An 18,721-nucleotide genomic window follows, 5' to 3' on the forward strand; every position below is an offset into this window, starting at 1 on the left:
ACATCTATAAACGAGGAGTGTCTTGTTCTCCCTGAGAACTGCTGGATGGCAGACAGAGAGAGGAAACGACCCCAGAACGCTCCCGTTTATGGAGACAGATGGAGACGTCTGATAGTCAGCAGCACTACATACTTAGAAAGACAGAGCAGAGCAACATTAACTAAAGACAAATAGTGGTCTGGACTGATGCCTGTAATTAGTCGTTTTTTCATGTATGTTAGCCGTAACTGTTGTGGATAAGAACGAGTCCAGGAAAGAGTCAATCATGATTATTAAAGTTTGCTGAATAAGATTGTTCTCTTATTCTAGACAAAGCTGTTCTCACCAAATAAAGTACAAAACTTGATAAAACTTTTTACATGTGGCTCCGACCAAACAAAGTAAAGTATGTGACTGACAGTGGTGGAAAGAGTACTGAAAATCTGCACTCAAGTAGAAATACTGTTACATTACTGAAATATTACTAAGGTTCATGTAAAGCTACTGTTGTTAAAAACACTCAAAGGTTCAGTGTGGAAGATTTGCAGGGATTTATTGGCAGAAAATAGCAGAAATGAATATAACGTTCATAAGTAGAGAGGTTTAAAGACGGTCACTCTCTTGCTACCAAAGATGGCCTGGAACAAAAGTCTGACAATGTCAAAATGTAATGTGTGCTGGTGGACAAAGACAAATTATATCAGGAGATGCTACAACAAACAAATGTTTATTTGTTAATTTAGCATATTTAGCATGCTACAAAAAAAACTTTGTTACCTCTAGCTCTTTTTGCAAAACTCAGGTCCCAGGTTGGCCTCTTTTCCCTTGGCACAACTGGGTCCATGTTCTCCTCATTCTTCTCTTCTCTGGATTTTTTCCATATTTGCAAGGGCTCAACTTTGGCTTAGCCTCATTATTTACCACTATAGCAGCGCAGATGGATGACGCATGTTAATGACACATGCTGAGGACGTTTTCTTACATACTGACTTACGTAGCTTACGATTCAAACGAGTCAAACTTGACGTCATACCTGAGTTTATTAGATCCAGGTCACACGTGGCTGCAATAACCTAATAAGATTGTTGAAATCTCACCTTGTCTGTAGGCTCCACACTTAGAGGGGAGAGTGAGACTCGTGCACTAAATCCTACCCACTGGTCCTTTTACCTTGTTCTTCAAATCTTAAGTCAAAATTACTCCAAACTCCACTTCACTGTCTATCCGTTATGGAGTTATGGTTTTCACCGGCCCATTTGCAAATGGACAGCCTTACTGGATACAAAAATTCATACAAAAACATGAATTGCGGGCCATCTCAGTAGTGAGTTTTAAAGGTAGTAAAGTAGATTACATAGTGTAATGCATACTTAATTGAGGGTAAAATCGAAGACTTAAAAAAAAAACTGTTCCCACTATAAAACTTAATGTATTTAATTCATTTACTTATTACAGTAATGTCAGTAGTTTTGTTACTTCCACCTTTAATGACTGAAGGTATCAGATAAATTCTGTAAATTATAAAAACTGTGTGCTGTATTTTGTAAATGACCATTACTATTTTTCTTCATTAAGCATGTTGACCTTCATCTGCAGCAGAACAGGAAGCCACATTTCAGCATTTAATGCTTTATTTCTGCTGCCAGTTTAATTCTCATGTTTGTTTTTTTTTCCTTTGATTGAGTGCATTTAGCAGAACATCTCTAAAAGGGAGTTAGCTGTCATGTTTGGCACAGAAATCACTTCAGCATGTGCCTGTTTATGCACCTTTTTAGGACTCTTCTGAGTGTGAGAGAGGAAGCCAAATGTTTCCTGGCTTTTAAGTAAGCGAGAGATAGTATCATTGAGAGAACTGCCGGCATTAAAACTGTTTTTATGTGCTGATCTCACTTATCTGATGTGATGATAAAATATTTCTGAAAACGTTTTATTGACGACAAATCTAACCATGCTGCCTCATTTAAAAAAAAAACATAGCTGCAGAATATGATTGGTGCACATGAACACTACAACCTGAGGAAAAAAATGAGGGCACAAGTGTGGTCACCATGGAAACGGAAACTTTAATTTGCAAGACTCAAGTCCCGTTGCTGGAGTGGCGTGCGCCTCAATAAACAACACGGTCGGAGCTATTTTTGGCGCTGGCAGTGCGCCAGATCAAATGCAGACTCTGGAGTGTTCATCACGAGCATTTCATGCAAGGAAAACAAACGACAGGGTGTGAATCGCAATAAACTGCTCTTGATACGTTTTATAGAGGAAAGTTCCTGGCGGTGGTGAGCTGGGTGACCAGTTGTATTTAACACTCTGTCTGCTTCATAAAACAACTGGAGGTGCCTCGCCTGAAGAGGTCAGAACCATAGAAACCAGGTTATTTCCCTTTGATGCCGCTTTGCATGAGATAGGTAACAGCGTCCTTCGCTGATCTTTAAACACCTCGTACACACGTCACCATGTTTAGTTCACGCACTCGCTGGTTACCAAGGAATGTTTTTGTGTATTGGACTTTGTAAAACAGAAGCAGTGAAGCTCATCGGAGCATGAAAAATTAAATCTCCATTACTCAGGCCTCAATCAGGGCCGCCGCCGCTGACCTTTTCCTCTAAATTCAAATAGTGACTGATTATTTCCTTTCTGTTATATCTTGGCAACAGTCTCTGTTCTGACATCATGTCCTGATTGCAGCAATTTGAACTGAACAAGATAACTTTGATCAGAATTTGATTGCCAGTGGGCTCACAGTGGTTAAAATTCCTGGCAGCTTTCTTTCCCAAGTTACAAATGCAAACAATCCCACACATGTGCATATCTTAGAGGTTTCAGAGCCTCTGACACCCAGAAAAAAACAAAACCGAAGTCGCTGTATAAGATTTTGTCAGTGTGTAGCCAAGTGTCTCTAACAAGGTTCACTACAGAAAAAAATGCTTGGAAAGAAAGTAAGCTGAATTTATCAATGAATTAATTGACTATGTGTAATGTGTAGGAGATCACTTGAACCTACAGATAATTATCACCAGACTCTATAGTTCACCTCAGCTCTATGGAGCGTTTTATGGAGCAACTTCTGTTTTTTTATATATATATTGATAGATTATGCTGTGTTATTATTCATCAAATTGTCATATTCTGACTAACAGTGGAAAATTAGTGCACATGTAAAAGTAGTGAATATTTCCACCACCAACAACAGGAAGCAGATAAAAAAAAAAAAAAAAAAGCTCTAAAAACCCCCTGAACATTATCTGCTCAGCACCAAACAGCAGGCAGACTCAGATAGTGATTAACTGGTGAACATAGTGGAGCATTTAGCAGCTAAAGAGACAATCATTTCCCTCAGGAGTTAGTGACAATCAAGAGCCAAGTTAAGTCAAGTTAAATCAGATTTGATTTATATAGCCTAAAATTACAAATTGCCTCAAGAGGCTTTGCAACCTGTGCAGTATACAGCACCTCTGCCCTTAGACTATCAATGCAGGTAAAGAAAAACTCCCCCAAAAAAACCTTTGACAGGGAGAAAATTGAATAAAAATCAGGGCCAGCCACAGAGGACAGATCCCGCTCCCAGGACAGACAGACGTTCAATAGATGTCACATGTACAGAGTACAGTACTCCAAAGAAATGCTAATAGTGCTGCTGAATGTGTAAATTAGCACATCCAGCTAACACGTTTGACACATTATTATCTTTAGTTAATTAATATATTGTTTTTACAGCTTGTTCGGCTGCCTCTAAGTGACAAAAAATGAGGCACCTTTAAACATTAGTACGCATCAACAGTCTTAATTATTTTAGAACAGATGTTCATGTTCACATATGTGCTGCAACATGAAGCTAAAGCCTTATGGTTGTGTCAGCCATAGCAACAAAGAGTAATGCATAGTCACAGCGTCATTCACACATATGGATGATATGAGGGAATGCTGTTGAATTACACTTCATAACTACGTCAGATCTCTAAATAGAGGACTGCCGTCACAGTTACAGAAAAGGCTGAATCTGTGATCACATCTAACATGTCATTTGCTGTTACTCATGTCACAAAAAGAGACTGACTCTCATGTGAAACAAGGAGAATCCGTGTTTGTGGAAGGTAGTCATGTTCTCCTCTCCTGTTGGGAAAATACAGTATCATTTTGTTTGACTCATAATCCCACCTGTAGGAAAGTGGAGCAGCTGTGTGCTACTTTCTTTACTACGCTCTTAGAATTAAAGGTTCCAAAAGGAAAAATCCTTTGCTAGCACATTTAGAAAGTGGAAAGGTTCTGCATAGAACCCCCAGAGAGGGTTCTGGGTGGAAACATTACACCTTACAAGGATTCTCCATAGAACCTGTCATTGGGGTATGTGGGAGAAACCTTTTACAGATGGTTCTGGGTATAATCCTTAATGTTGGGATCAAGGTAGAACTCTCTGAAAGGGTTCCTGTTGGAATGGTTCTCCTATAAGGACAAGATTAAGAACCCTTTATGGTTCTAGTTGGCATCTTTATTTCTGCACAGTCTTAAGTATTCATGGTACTGATTCAGCTCAGTGAAATTCAGCTTCAAAATTTAAAAAAACTGCTGGAAAAAGTATTTGTAAATCCAGTCTCTTTAGTCATTATCCTTGTGTGAATTACAGTTTTGACATTCTGACCCCAATGCACGGAATTTTAAATTGAGACTGACCCTAGGCTGGTTCTCATGTTCTCCACTTTGCAGTTCTGAAGCTGAGCTCCCTCGGGTCGTCGCCATGAACGTCACGTACAGAGCAGCAGTACAGGTGTGGCTGACATGTTTCACATGTCTTCTGTCTCCTTGTAGATCTGCACTCCTGACCTGGTCGTGTTCCTGGCCTGCACCAACCACCGTTTGAAGGAGAGGCTGCAGAAAAGGGCTGAGCAACAGGGCCGACCGGACGACAACCCCAAGGCCATTGACCGCCGCCTGACCAACTTCAAACAAAACACCATTCCTCTGGTCAAATACTTCCAGGAGAGGGGCCTGATTGTTACGGTACGGCAAACATTGTGTTTTATTTTCCTGCCTGTTTTGAACGCAGCTCATAATCTCTATTAATTAAATTCTCACTGAATGATTCTGCAGTGCATGATTTACCTGCTATATACAGAAATTCTACACAGTACAATAAGTCAAAAAGAAATTGAATTTCCATGCAGTACATTGAGCAGTCTCAAAGCCTTAGGGAAGAAGCTGCTCTTCAGTCTGGTGGTATAATTCTGAATCTCCTGCCCGATGACAGCAGGGTGAACAGGTGATGCTCAGTAGATGGAGACAGTGATGGTCTGGGTTGTTTTAATGATCCACTGAAGAATCCTCCTTTCCTGGCCAACTCCTCCTGGTTTGCAACAACTCCTCCTGACCCAAGCGGGGGGCTCAAGCAGCACGTCTTTACAGTCTATTTAACTGCAGGCTACATTAAGAAAAGCCACTAGAATAAGTCACTGATCCATCCCACGTTCTTCAGTCCAAGTATCAGCTAATGCCTTCTGGTAGAAGGTTCAGGGTCCTTCGTAGCAAATTAAACAAATGTAAAAATTCATTCGTCCCTGTGTCAATAAAAGCTGTAAATAGTAGCAGATAGGACTGATCTAATTGTGATTATTTTTGATTGATGTTGCAAATGTGATGTGATTTGCGATATTTCGTTGTAGGACATACTGAGGTGAGTTTTGCAGGGATCTGCACTAAGCAGGGATGTTTTCTGAAGTCTGTGGAGTTAATAAACATAATGCAGACCTGTACTGTGACATGTATTTATTTTGGAATAGTTTTGACATGTATTTTTGACAAGTATTGTGCCTCCTGCTATTTTGTGGTTGCAGTGGGTCTGTTGCAATTTAGGATCATTAGGAAACAGAGTCTTCTGTCTTGTATTATTACTCCTGATATATTTGCTCCTTCATATCAGTTTGGTGTTTTTAGAACCTTTATATGAAATTTATTTACTATTTTATGGGCACAGCATGGGTCTTGCTTGCTGATGACGGGGGATGGCGCCTACATTAGAAATGCTGGCCCAGGCACCACTCAGTGTGTGCATACTGATCATGTTAACATGGCCAAAGACTTTCAGTATCATTCTGAACACACAACCTAAAGACAGCAGAAGTACACAGACAAAGTCAAGAGGCTCCTGGTTGTTTTATAAGTTGAAACACAGACTGTTGCTGCTAGAATGGAGGACTGAGTATTAATTGGAGACCACTGGGATCTTCATTACATTGTGTGATTTGGTTCAGAGGGGCATCGAGTTACCCTTGGTATGTGTTAGGCAGGTGCTAATAGAGCTAGCGGCTCCTGCAGCCAACAGGATGAGGCTGCCCACTCTTCTAGTGGGAATCGTATTGATCTGTCTGTGTCTCAGCAGCACAGGGAATACTGAGTAACTCCTCCACTGTGTTACTGTGAGAAAGACAATTCATGTTTGCATGCTTTAAGACTGTTGTCTGGAGGAATCTTAAAATCAAATGCAAAGGATCATTTCCAGCTGGCTCTCACATTAATGTTAAGAAGTATGAAAATGTAATCAGATTCTCTCCAGAAGTCAGAGCCTGCAGTTAATGTGTCAGCGCTCTCTCTGTCTTTCTGTGGTTGATGCTACGAGAGAAAAAATGAAAATGCCAGTGAAGCAAACAACAGTTAACGACTCTGGGACTCCAGACGCACTGGAATTAAATCTGTGTCTGGATTTTTATTGCGAAAACATATATTTTCTCCCGCGTGATATCTTTTCCAATTTCTTTTTGGAATATTGTCTTTTCACATTCTGCTTATTGCGTTCTCATCTGGCTCCCGCTTTTCCTGCTCCTTTATTTCCTCACAGTTCACAGTTCATGAATTCCATTTCTCTACTTTATATTTGCACTGTTTTTCTGTTGTATATTCATTCTTCCATCCATCTATTTTCCGTACAAGCTGAGCCTGTAAAGGTTTCCAAGAGACTCTGCCAGGATGAACAAGGTGAGATGTAGGGTACATTCTGAATAGTTTGTACTATTTGAGATTATTTGATTTGATGATTTTGCCAATGTTAGGAAAAGTTCTTGTGTGCTCAGACAATATTAATCAGTTTTTATGACTAGTGCATTCTTGATTTATCATGTGGTCCATGAAATGTTAGAAAATTGCAAAGAAAAAATGGCCATCACAGCTTCCCAGAGCCCAAGATGTTGTCTCAAAATATCTTGGTTTGACTGAACAACAGTCCTAAATAGTAAATGGACCCATGTATATAGCACTTTTCCAGTCTTTCAGCAACACATAGCATAGACATACAAGTCTGAAAATTAATCTAATCACAACTGAAGAAAGTCTCCCAGCTTCCATTGCTAAAACTGGGTACAAAGAGAGTTCAAAAAACCTCCATTGATGAACCAATCCAAAGTCTATATGGTCACCCTTCATGTGGGGGCGGTGACATGCAGCCAAGTCATGTGCCTGTTACTGAGGGAAATGAGGGAGACCGCTGTGTCCAGTATGGCATGTTTAAGGGGTAGTAAGCAGCAAGATCTCTAATGACCACTCAGAGCACTTTACAACACATGTCAACATTGACTCATTCACACACATTCATACACAGAGGCTGTCCAGTTCAGTTCTAAGAGTTCAGTGTCTTGCTCAAGGACACTTTGACACTCTCCCTGGAGGGGCCAGTGACAGAACCCAAATTAGTAGAAGACCACTCTTCTTCCTGAGCCATGGCACTCGTCAGGATTCTCATCTGGTCCTAAGACAAGCAGAGGCAGGCTGGTACAGGTCCATAAAACAGGTGACAGATTTCAACACAAAGGCTAGAAACATGAGGATGCATTGAGTGTGGAAAACAAGTCATGAAGCTCATGATCTAGATCCCTGTCTGCAGGGTCAATGATGGTCAGTTCATGCTGTCAAAATGAATGAAATCAAGCACGATGCTGGACCCAATGTGTTTTAATAAAGAAACAATATACAAAAAGCTTACTGGTGAGGCCAGCAGGTTGAACTAGAGTACAAAACAAATCCAACGGGCAAATGAGGAACAAAAAAACAAATCCAGGGTCCAACAAATGCAATTACATGCAAAACACAGAGGATCGAACCCAAGTACAATGACGAGCTAACACAGAAAGAGAGAAACACTAGGACTAAATAGACAAAGAAATAATCCAACACACGTAAAACAAATGCAAATCAAATGTCAGGAAAAGGAACAAAGACAGGAATTAAGTCAAGACACATGAGGGAGGACTGGGACTACAGAATAAAACAGAAAATGACCAGATAATCCCCAAGATCGTGACGCCTGGTCCAAAATCCAAAGATATTCAGAAAGATATTAAGAAAACCAGAAAATATTCATATTTTAGAATTAGAAATGAGTGAAAACTGTTTTTAGAGGTAATACTTTATAATAACGATCCTTAATAAATGGTCAATTGATAGTTAATTCATCTTTAGTTAATAGTTATTTCACTGTTAACAAACAATATTAAGTATTTGTCAATGATTACCAAATTATTCGTAAACCTTTAAGAAATCATTACACAGAGAAATGGACAAGATACTTGTAACACTATTAATGGTTAATATTTAGTTTGTAAACCTTCAAGAAACATTATTTGGATGATTATTATAAAATTGCCACTGATGATTAGAAAAGGAAGACAATGAAAGGAAAATACAAGGAAGATAATAAGGCAAGCGACTAAAACAGAGGCAGGTAAAAGCACAAACAGAATAAAAGGATAAAATGCTGCAGCTTCGTAGGTGGTAGGCCATGAAGTACTTTCTGAATTTCAAAATTGATTCTAACATGAGCAGGCAGCCATCACAGGGAGGTTAACATAAGTGTAATATGATCCAGTCTCTTGATTCTAGTTTAAAGCCCAGCGGCCAAATTTCTAAAGTGATTCTCTAAAACATCAGTTTCTTGCCACTGTGGTGAAAAGTGTTTTTGTCTGCTCCAAAACAATCTCTTTTTCTCAGTTTGACTTCTTCAACAAACCACTTCACGGGTAGTTTTATTACTGTTGAGTGTTATTTTGTGTATGGGACCCTGCACAGAAAATTGTGCAGTTATTAGTTTGAACGTAACAAGAGACCATCTGAACTTAAAGTGAAAGTTGTGATAAGGTTTCTGCAGCCTGCTGCATTTTGTAAATCTATGCACATCCTTGCTGCGTTCCCAGAGGAGCCGACTTAATTAAGACACGCTGAGTGAACGACTCTGAAGTGCTTTGTCTCTTCAGTGCAGGCGTCTGTGCAGTGCGATGTGCTTGTTTTTGTTTTTCCTTTAAAAATGTTTCAATCTATATATAATTTATTATGTAACCTGTTATGTAACCACTTTTAAGATCAGGAATGTGATGAAAGGTTTGTTAGAAAGTTTCACATCATCATCTTCCAGGATTTTCAGCAGAACTGCATTCTTCTATTTCAGTCCAGGCAAAATTTACTGAATGGCTTTTTGAAGAGTGTAAAACTCTACCGTACACTCTTGGCAATTATATTTTTTATCCTTTCTGTATTTGTGTATTGGTCTGGGATCCTTTCACTGGTTTGTAGTGGGCAGGGCTCCGCTGGGAAAAAGTGACATCCAATTGAGGCTAAAAAATGCTGCCGACACAGAAGTGCCAAAGCCTGCAGTTCCTCAAATGGCCATTTCAGGCTAACTCCAAAAATGAGTCAATTCCCACAGAGCCCCACATTAAAATACCCAACGTCACGGCAGAAATAAACATGTTTACAGCCTGACACAAAAAAACAGGTTTGTTCTCTGTAGCTAATTTCTCCTGAGTCTGAGTCTGGCCCTGCTAGGACGGTGATGGACAGAGTCACCACACTGTGAGCTTCACACTTGCTCTGCAGAAAACTATGGGTGATGTCATGGAGACTATTGCTGCATCTGAAATCACATTTTCTACACAACATTCCCAAAGTGTGTACTATTGTTCACCATTCTTTAGTGTAAATAAGCACTATGTATCATTTAAGACGCTCTGCTCAGCATGCATCACATCACTTGCAGAGAGCCTCCTTGCCACTTGGAGGTGTGTAACCATGACAACCTCTGCCAAGAGACAAACTAATTTGAAAAATATACTTCCCCTAGCAAAGTGTAACCTAACTTGCATTTAAATGGAAGCATTATTGGCATTAAACAGAGCTGTCTTGGTATCTTCCCATCTTTGTCTGTTATGTTGTTGTTGTCATCACTGCAGCATTGTATTGTGGGACATTTATGCTGGTGTCGTGTCCAGTACTTGTATACTGTAATATTTCCCCAGATCTAAAATGCAGCTCGTTGTGCATTGTTGGTTTCTGACTGAGGTTTTGGACAAACTTAAAAATCTCACAATACTATTTGTAATTTTGGCTGCAGCCACACAGTCCTTGTGAAACAGACTAGCTGAGATTTTAAATATCTAAGGATCTGTTTTCTGAACTTAAACTCTGATTATTGCTTGTTTTGTCGTGAACAGTCAATATTAAAGAGAAAATCCAATCAGGTTTTAAACTATAATTGTGACAGTTATAATCTTGGTCACCAAGGGACTTTGGCACTTGGCAAAACTTTGCACTACCAGATAAGTATTTAGGAATAATGAGGCAGCCCTGAATGAAACCGCCGGCTAATACCCATAATGCAATGTTTATGTTAGCTGACACATTCAGATATCACAACATAAAACAGTATATCATCACTTGACCTAATATATCTGCAACGTAAACAACAGAAATAACATTTAAAGTACCTTAACCAAGCAAGATCCCTTACAGCTATATTGTGCAATTTGATGTTTTTGTAAAAACACTGTTTTTCCTCCCCATCTATACCTGTGAATGAAAGAAGTCTGCAGTCCTTATTCAATTGATTTGAACATTTTGAGAGTTTATTGATGGATTGTCTCTGCTGTGAACTGCTGTCACTAATCTCTTTGTGGTGCTGCAGCATCCCAAACCAAACCATGTCACTCCCTCTACCTTCGTGACTGTCTCTGCAATCACAGGCTCGACAACTCTGAAAAAAAAAAAGGTTGGCACAGTCTGAAGTGCTTAAAAAACAACTTCACGACCTTCAATCATGAGAGCCATGCAGAGAAAAAAGCTTTTGTATTTACATCTGTATTTACAGTAGATGTGTGGAGGATTCTTAGTCACAGTCGGGGCTTTGTTTTATGTCACATTTAATCTCGCAGAGTGCCTTGTGTTTGCGTGGGCTTATGAGTTTGAACGGAGCCTTGAAATGTTCTGATATGCCATTTATCTAAACTTACCAGCTTACTTTCTCTAACACAAGTTTGAAACCTGAAAAACAAGCAACAGAGAAAACGTCAGTTCTGATCAGATGAAGCTACCATGAAGCGTGATGTTTATCCACGTGAAACTGGTATGACGGGATTGTTTTTTATTGTTTTTTTTTAACACTCTGTCTTCCACTAACACACATTACTTAAATGCCAGACAAGCATTTGTGAATGTGTTTGTAGATTGAGACATTGACGTGCTGTCTGTCGCTGGTGATAAATCCTGCATAGAAGACAGATTAACACTGTGATTCATTAAAGGATGAAACAGTGCAGCTGTGTAATGGATTATTATTAGTCATAAATCCCCCCTGAGGTCCTTTCTTGGTTAATTTTCTTTCCATTTAGTGAGATGTGATTTGTCCATCTGTACTTTGTAACAGTAGAAGTAGCATCTTTCTGCCTGATGAATGGATCAATGAATGAGCAGTATCAATAATGATTAGGCATTATAAATAACAATTAATAATAATAAAAATATATGTTTCTCTGGCTTTACTGGCATACTACTGCACAAGCTTTAACATGCGTTGTTGGCCTTTTTGTGTGGGTCTGTTCAGGAAATGTCAGGGAGAGTTGATGAAAGGGGGAGTGTTTTACTATTAAAGTGCCTATAATCACTATTTTTAGTGATTTAATGTATCAAATGACATTATGTGTATTATGAAAGGCATCGCTCGTATTGATGAACCAGAGAGTTAGCAGCTGAATGTTCTGCTTCCCTCAGCTTTGCAGCGCTTCATAATAAGTTTCAGCTCATTGTTTATCTGTCTAGTCACAACTTTAATGTTTTGGTACACTCTAAAAGCATCATTTTTAGAGAAAAAAGCTTTAGAAATCCACTTTACACCATCTGCTCAGTGACTAGCCAGTGGTTCTACTCTTACTGTGATGCTTTCCCTGTCTAAAGTCTTTGTCATGCTCATGTGTACATGTAAAAAAAAAAAAAACTATTAGTGGTTACATGGTCGTACACATGGCAAAAAAAAAAAAAAAAAAAGATGTTTTCCAGGAGAAATCTAGCGAAGAAATCAGATTTCTTCAAGCCACAAATACACATTTCATTTGACACTGACCTTTAAGAAATAAACTTATTGTAGAAAACCAGACTGTTACTAATATGCATGTAAGGCTGCAACTAATGATTGTGTTTATTACTGAATAATCAGATTATTATTTCTCCAGCTGATCACACTCCTCTTCATGCCTTACTGTAGAAACAGATTAGGAGTTTCTTGCACAACATCATCTACATTGAAGGTGCACGGAGAAGAGAAAAAGGACTCAAGAGATAAACCTCCAGCAACACTTGTAGTATATAAAACAGCTTTTTTCATCACTATCTTAGTGTTAGCTGCTGTTAACATTACCCCACGCACAAATTTGAAAAATGCACTACAGAGTCTTATTGAACTAAAACAAAACGCAAAAAATGTGTCACCTGTACATATTCTCACAAAAATCTAAAATAAACACCTTTTTTTCATTTAAGTAATAAATGTAAGACTTTTCTGTGCACACAAAAGGTTTTGATTTTGTTCACAAATTTGTTAAAATCCACGTTAACTAGCACGTCTCCTTTGCCAGAATAATGCATCAAAAAAAGGTCATTCCAAAATGTGCAGTTTGATCTTGAACGGGCTCCAGATGCTAAATTTCCCAGGAGGGCAAAATCATGACCTGCTCTGCTCTGCCTCTGTTTGGCTAGTGTCAGTTGCCTGTGTCGGTGTGGTTGGTTGGGTTTAGGCATGAGGAGTGATGGGTTAGGGTAAGAATATCAGGGTAGGCCAATCAGAGGCAGGGTAGGGAGTGTCATGACTTTGCTCTCCTTGGAAATTTGGTATCTGCAGCACTTTCAAGATAAACATGTACATTTTTGAGTGCCTTGTTATTGTGACCAATCGAAGGCACTTATGTGCAATAATCATGCAGTTTAATTAGCATCTCTATATGCCACACCTGTCAGCTGGATGGATTATCTTGGCAAAGGAGAAGTGCTCAACAAACAAAACAACTAAACACTAACACAGAAATAAAGCTTTTGTGTGGACAGAAGAAGTCTTAGATTTCTTCACTTCAACTTAAAAATGGCAGCAAAAACAAACAAGGTGTGTTGATATTTTTATTTAGTGAAGTTTCTATCCTATCTGAGCATAAAATCAGCTTTTAAAAATCAAATTAACTTCTGATTGGATAAATTCCTCCTGCTCTTCAGTAATTATCCCAGGAGAAGGACTGCATAGTTCCTTGACAAATGAATGCAATAACCTCTCAGGCCTAATTGCTTTGGCTCTGCAACAGGCTTTTGTGTGAAAGTAATCATTTCATTTTAAATGTCAGGTCCAATATAGGAAGGCATAACTCTTTAAAAGAACAGTCGCAATGACTCATTACTCCACATTGTCAGCATTAAATTGGAAAGACTGAATTGTCATTACACATGTATGCAAGTCTATTAATTCTCAAGATTTCATTCAATTAAATGTCCTGTTTCTGTCATTGATGTTTTGCTTTGATGTTAAGTTACTCAGCATTTTTATTCTTGAGCTCTTATCAATTTTCTGTCTGTAATTGGAATTTGTATTCTTCATCTGAAACACGATATGATTTTTGTGTGAAAACTGACAAATGAGGGTGGATTTTTTTAATTTAGGATGACTAAATTCATCAAACACACACACACACACACACACACACACACACACACACACACACACACACACACACCTCCACAACAAGGCTGGAAATTGCAGCAGGGGGAGAGATAGTAGTTTGTTGTGCCCTCGATTGAAGCCATCCTGCATTCTGGGAAAAAGGGCTGATGTAATTAAATATTCCCTGAGTGAGTTCAGCTCCAGCGTCCTTCCCACATGCTGCGAGATGCCACGCAGATATAAACAAACAAAAGACACCTTGTTCCGTCTTGCTGGGTGTCTTATCTCTCCAGGGAGGATTGCAAGGTATTGCTTCATTATTCCTGAAATTTAAATGAGATACAGGCTTTTCAACTAATCAGCTAAAGTATGGACAACTGCATTCTGAATTTCAAGATATCTCTCGCTTTGAAAATAACATTGTATACTCTGAAGTTCATATTAGGTTTTTTTCTGTATTTATGTCTTTAATATCTATTTATATCTGTTATATTTATATCTTTTTATATCTGTCCTCTTCAAGGAGCTTTATGTAACATCATAAACGCTTGACATTGTTGTGATGTACTGAGGAGGCTGTAAGAATCACTTTTCAAGTTGTTTTTAGATCAAACTCTTGAAGAACTTTGCTGCTGCTTTGAGTTGTGCCAAGGTTTAAGACTCCGATTCATCTGCTTCCTTTGATCTACATCTCCTTCCCTGACATCTCTGAGATAATGGATGTAGACTTTTACCTTGCTTCATCCTCCCGGTGGAAAGATGCATTTTTTATACTTATACATACTGTATGTTCAGTATGGGAAGGTTAAACAATTCTTTTGTCAAAAGCGTACCTCTGTACTCTGCAGGGTTGTCTCATGTCAAAGTGTATAACTGCCATTCCACTAGTATCCCTTTTCCATACACATGAGCTGGCCTGGTTTGACTTGGTTCTACTCGGCACATCAGCCCAGCACCACAGGACTTTGCATTTCCATTACAACAGAGCCACCCTCTTGAAGGTGTGTCTCTTGACAAGTTTGAGTCGAGTTAGAAGCTACACGAGTACTGAGAGATGAACACACAGAGACTTAAAAATCCTGTCTCTGGTCTCCTGCACACATATGAGCTAGGTCTCAACGCACACTTGTCAGGGGGAGTCGTGCGAGATGCCACTGCAGGCCGCTTGGAGGCGGGTTTGGCTCGCTTTTGCCTGACTCCAGACAAGGTCCATCTCGGGTGCGACTCAACACAGCCTGGCACATTAAAAAGTGGTTTTGGAAATGCAAATCAGCACGGCACTACTAACTGTGGAAGCTCCGGCGCTTCTATGTGTTTGCAATGTTCCTCCACAGACATGGAGAGGCTGACTAATGTTACTGATACACTGAACGGTCATCACACCCCCTAAAGGGGTTCTCTCGTGCACCCCCACCCTGTCCCCCATCTGTGACCCTTTGCCCACTTTTTAGCATTTTTCAAAATTATGCAGTCGGTGGATAGGCTCAAACCTGGAGAAACAGTTACACTATAAAGTTCAGAATAAGTAGGATTTGTCACGTACTGTTTGTAAATGCATTGGAAAGATAGTTGATTGTTGAGTCTCATTCCCAGGACTTTAAATAACAACATTTTGAGTTGATAGAGCATTACGAGCACAGAAAAATAATGAGCAAATGAGAAGATACCTGTGTGGAGGAGGTCGAGGCCTCGACGGATGCAGGCACCACCACACGCCCTTGGCGGGTTTGTGGTTGATGATTGATAGTAATTATTTTTGTATAAGTTGTTTTTGGGGAGAATCCTGTGTAGTTTGTCTTTGAGTAAAGAATCTGAATACTTCTTCCATCAGCAGAAAATTCTCATGTGTACACAGCATTTTTTAGTGTTGATGCTGTGTTAATTTTTGATCATTATTCTAATCAATGAAGACTCGTGGAGCTATAATATAATCAATTTGTTCTGCTGCACTGCAGGGGAAATTTACATTTACACCTTAGCTCACTGATCATACTGGGTTTTGGCACATTGACAGTCAGACTCAGTCCTTATTCTCTGTCTGAAGAGCTGCTGTCATTACACTGAATCATTCAGAGGATAGTTGAGCTTTCCTCCAAAAAAGTTAAAGCTGTTAATCTGTCCTTGAAAAATGACACGTTTTCTCTGAAGAGAGCTCAGAGAGCTTCTTGTAAAGTATAAATGGATTATATGGAGCCTCTCTGTTGAAGTAGGGACACATTTTGGTTATAAAGACACTGCAGTGTGACAGCAGGCACTTTTTCTGCCCCCGACGCCCAACGCTGAGAGGTCTGAGTGCTTCTGATGGATTTTTGAATGCCACACTCCTGGGGGAATCCTCAGCTTGATCCCCTCCGCTCCTCATCTGCAGGTGGACAAGCACCTCCCTCGGGGGCTCAGGGGACTCTCCCACGCAGTAGATGACAGACACCGGTGTCTATTTTTTTAGCTTGTTACCATGGAAACCCCAGGAGGGAGCTGGTTGTTGGTGTTATTATCCTTATCTTGCATTTCACCTGACCGCCGCTCAATCATTTCTTTATTTAGTTTACATGTGGAGTAAGTCGCTCTGCTGAGAATCCCACACCTGAAGGCGTATTATGTCCAGTCTGTTTGTTTTTATTCACTCTTCTGTGCACAAGGTCGCCTTTCAGCTGCTTGTCATCTGCCCCGATTAGAGCAGAGGGACAGCCAAAGAGCAGATCAGGGAAGAAGTCGGCTTCAATCAGCTTCCAGCTCACTCCCAAAGCAGATTCTTCATGGTCAATTTGCGAGTACTGTACATGCAAAGGAAGCCAGCCAGCCTCTGAATAAGGAGACCAATTGACACAGAATGGAGACTAATTAATCCTGTGTTATTAAAGCTTCCGGTGTGTGTTGAATACGAAATGACCAGGGTGTGTTGCTCCCAGCATCAGAGCTTGTTTCTTAGTTTGATCGTGTAATGAGTTTCGGTCTGGATGTCACGGTAGCCAGACACATGGAGCATGTCTACTGTGTGTGCGGGGATCAGGTCATGACTTTCTTGTCATTTCTGTCAAGCTTTAGAGCAAAATATTGGTGTGAATGAATGAACAGAGTATCAAAGCTGATCTTTGTTTCTCTCCTTTCAGTTGGACGCTGACCGAGACGAGGAGGAGGTCTTCTGTGACATCAGCATGACTTTGGACAACAAGCTGTTTCCCTCCAAAGAGCCTGCAGCCGGTGAGATGAACACTTGGGTTTACAACAGTGAGACAATTCAAGAGGTTTTTTATGGTCAGACAGGTTTAAAAACTGCTAAACCACCAGACGATTTCTCCAGAAGTCTGCACGTCACACCAAAACAATCTAGATGGAAAAACAACACTACAGGCCAGAGGAAAAGATGTATTTGATATGTGTTTTATTTTGGACTGAACTGTCCCTTTAAGTTAAATTTTCAATGCTGAACTTTTACTTGCAGCAGAGTATTTGTGTTAGTACAAATGTTGCCACTTTTACTCACAAAAAGTATGTGAGTACTTCTTCCACCACCATGTAATTGATATTACATCAAATTAGGGGTATATTATATTGTTTATTATGTATATTGTTATAAATTTTGCATGATAAAAAAAACAGATGGTGTTAATGGTAATATTATGGAGGGCTGTACATTCAGCCACATTTAATTTGTAGAGAAACAAGACGACTGTAAAAGCAAAAGAGGTGATACAACAAAGTAATTTCACCACCACAAGGAAAGCTAAAACTTTTGAGATTGAGTATTTTGTCTTATTGACAAAAGTAACGTTATCCCAGAACACCCTGAAAATACACCCTGAAATATTGCAGTTATACTTTTACATCAGACATACATCAGATATAAGGTTCCCAGAGGGAAAGGTTTGTTAAGGCCAAGGCACAACAAACACATAAATCATTGTGTACATGTAATCTAATAGTGGGAATTTTTTTTACAGTGTCTTTGGGCCAAATGATGATGAAATATGAAAGAACAGATACACATCAAAATACCAACAGCCAGAGTAAAGAATATCCTTGGGGGTTTCATGTTTTTTTCAGAGCTGCTGATACATGTGTACAGTGTAGAAAGATTTCTCCAACACAGTCCACAAACACAAGCAGAGAAAAAACCAAAAACATCACCCACCAGCTCCCTGGTTACCACAAGAGTTGGCATAGCAACTGGTGAAGCAGGGTTAGCCACGCTTTGTGAGAAATACTGAATCAACAAGGTTAGACTCAGTCTTTGATCAGTCAGACGGCGACGGAGACTTTATGTGTTATGTAAAACCAGATAATTTACTGTTTAAAAAAGGTTCCAGACAGATCCACATTCCTGACCTTCAATGAAGGCCTGACTGAATGTCGGTTTCAAAGATATGATCAGTCAGTGCTCTGCAGGTGTTTCTGGTTTCATAACTGATAGACATCAGAAAGGTTTCACAAAAATGTTACCGTTTGCACTGAACTGAGCTGGCAAAACACTCCTGGTTTGGGTTGCAGAGCCATCACTACTTTTCTTCATAATAAAGTGTAGGTGTAACCTGTAAGCCTGTCGCTGGTGCACCAACAGTCATATATGTCGTTTCATGAGTCACTGAAAAACTACCTGTTCTATCATTTAGGCAGGACATAATTTCCGGGACTCCTGCCGACGGCGTGACATTTTACAGCTGAAAAATAAACTGTTTTTCAAAAGAACTACCTCATCTAAACCCATGAATCGAGCCACGTGAGTCCTGCTGAGTAAGGTTCTGTTTCAAGGCTGGATTTTTAGTTATTCTTACAAATGTCAATATGATTGACATTTGTGTG

General features: G+C 39.6%; 1 protein-coding gene across 1 annotated transcript in view; it reads left to right on the forward strand.

Moving 5' to 3' along the window:
- The window catches only part of ak5 (adenylate kinase 5), a 98,934-nt gene that overhangs the window by 34,082 nt on the left and 46,131 nt on the right, over window positions 1-18,721 (forward strand). The window contains exons 6-7 of the mRNA XM_084733129.1: window positions 4,783-4,974; window positions 17,032-17,122. Coding sequence (XP_084589255.1) covers window positions 4,783-4,974; window positions 17,032-17,122 — 283 coding nt within the window. The remainder of the gene's footprint in view (window positions 1-4,782; window positions 4,975-17,031; window positions 17,123-18,721) is intronic.

The sequence above is a fragment of the Lutjanus erythropterus genome, chromosome 12, assembly GCF_056507025.1.
Source record: "Lutjanus erythropterus isolate fLutEry1 chromosome 12, fLutEry1.hap2, whole genome shotgun sequence".
Classification (NCBI taxonomy): Eukaryota; Metazoa; Chordata; class Actinopteri; order Lutjaniformes; family Lutjanidae; genus Lutjanus; species Lutjanus erythropterus.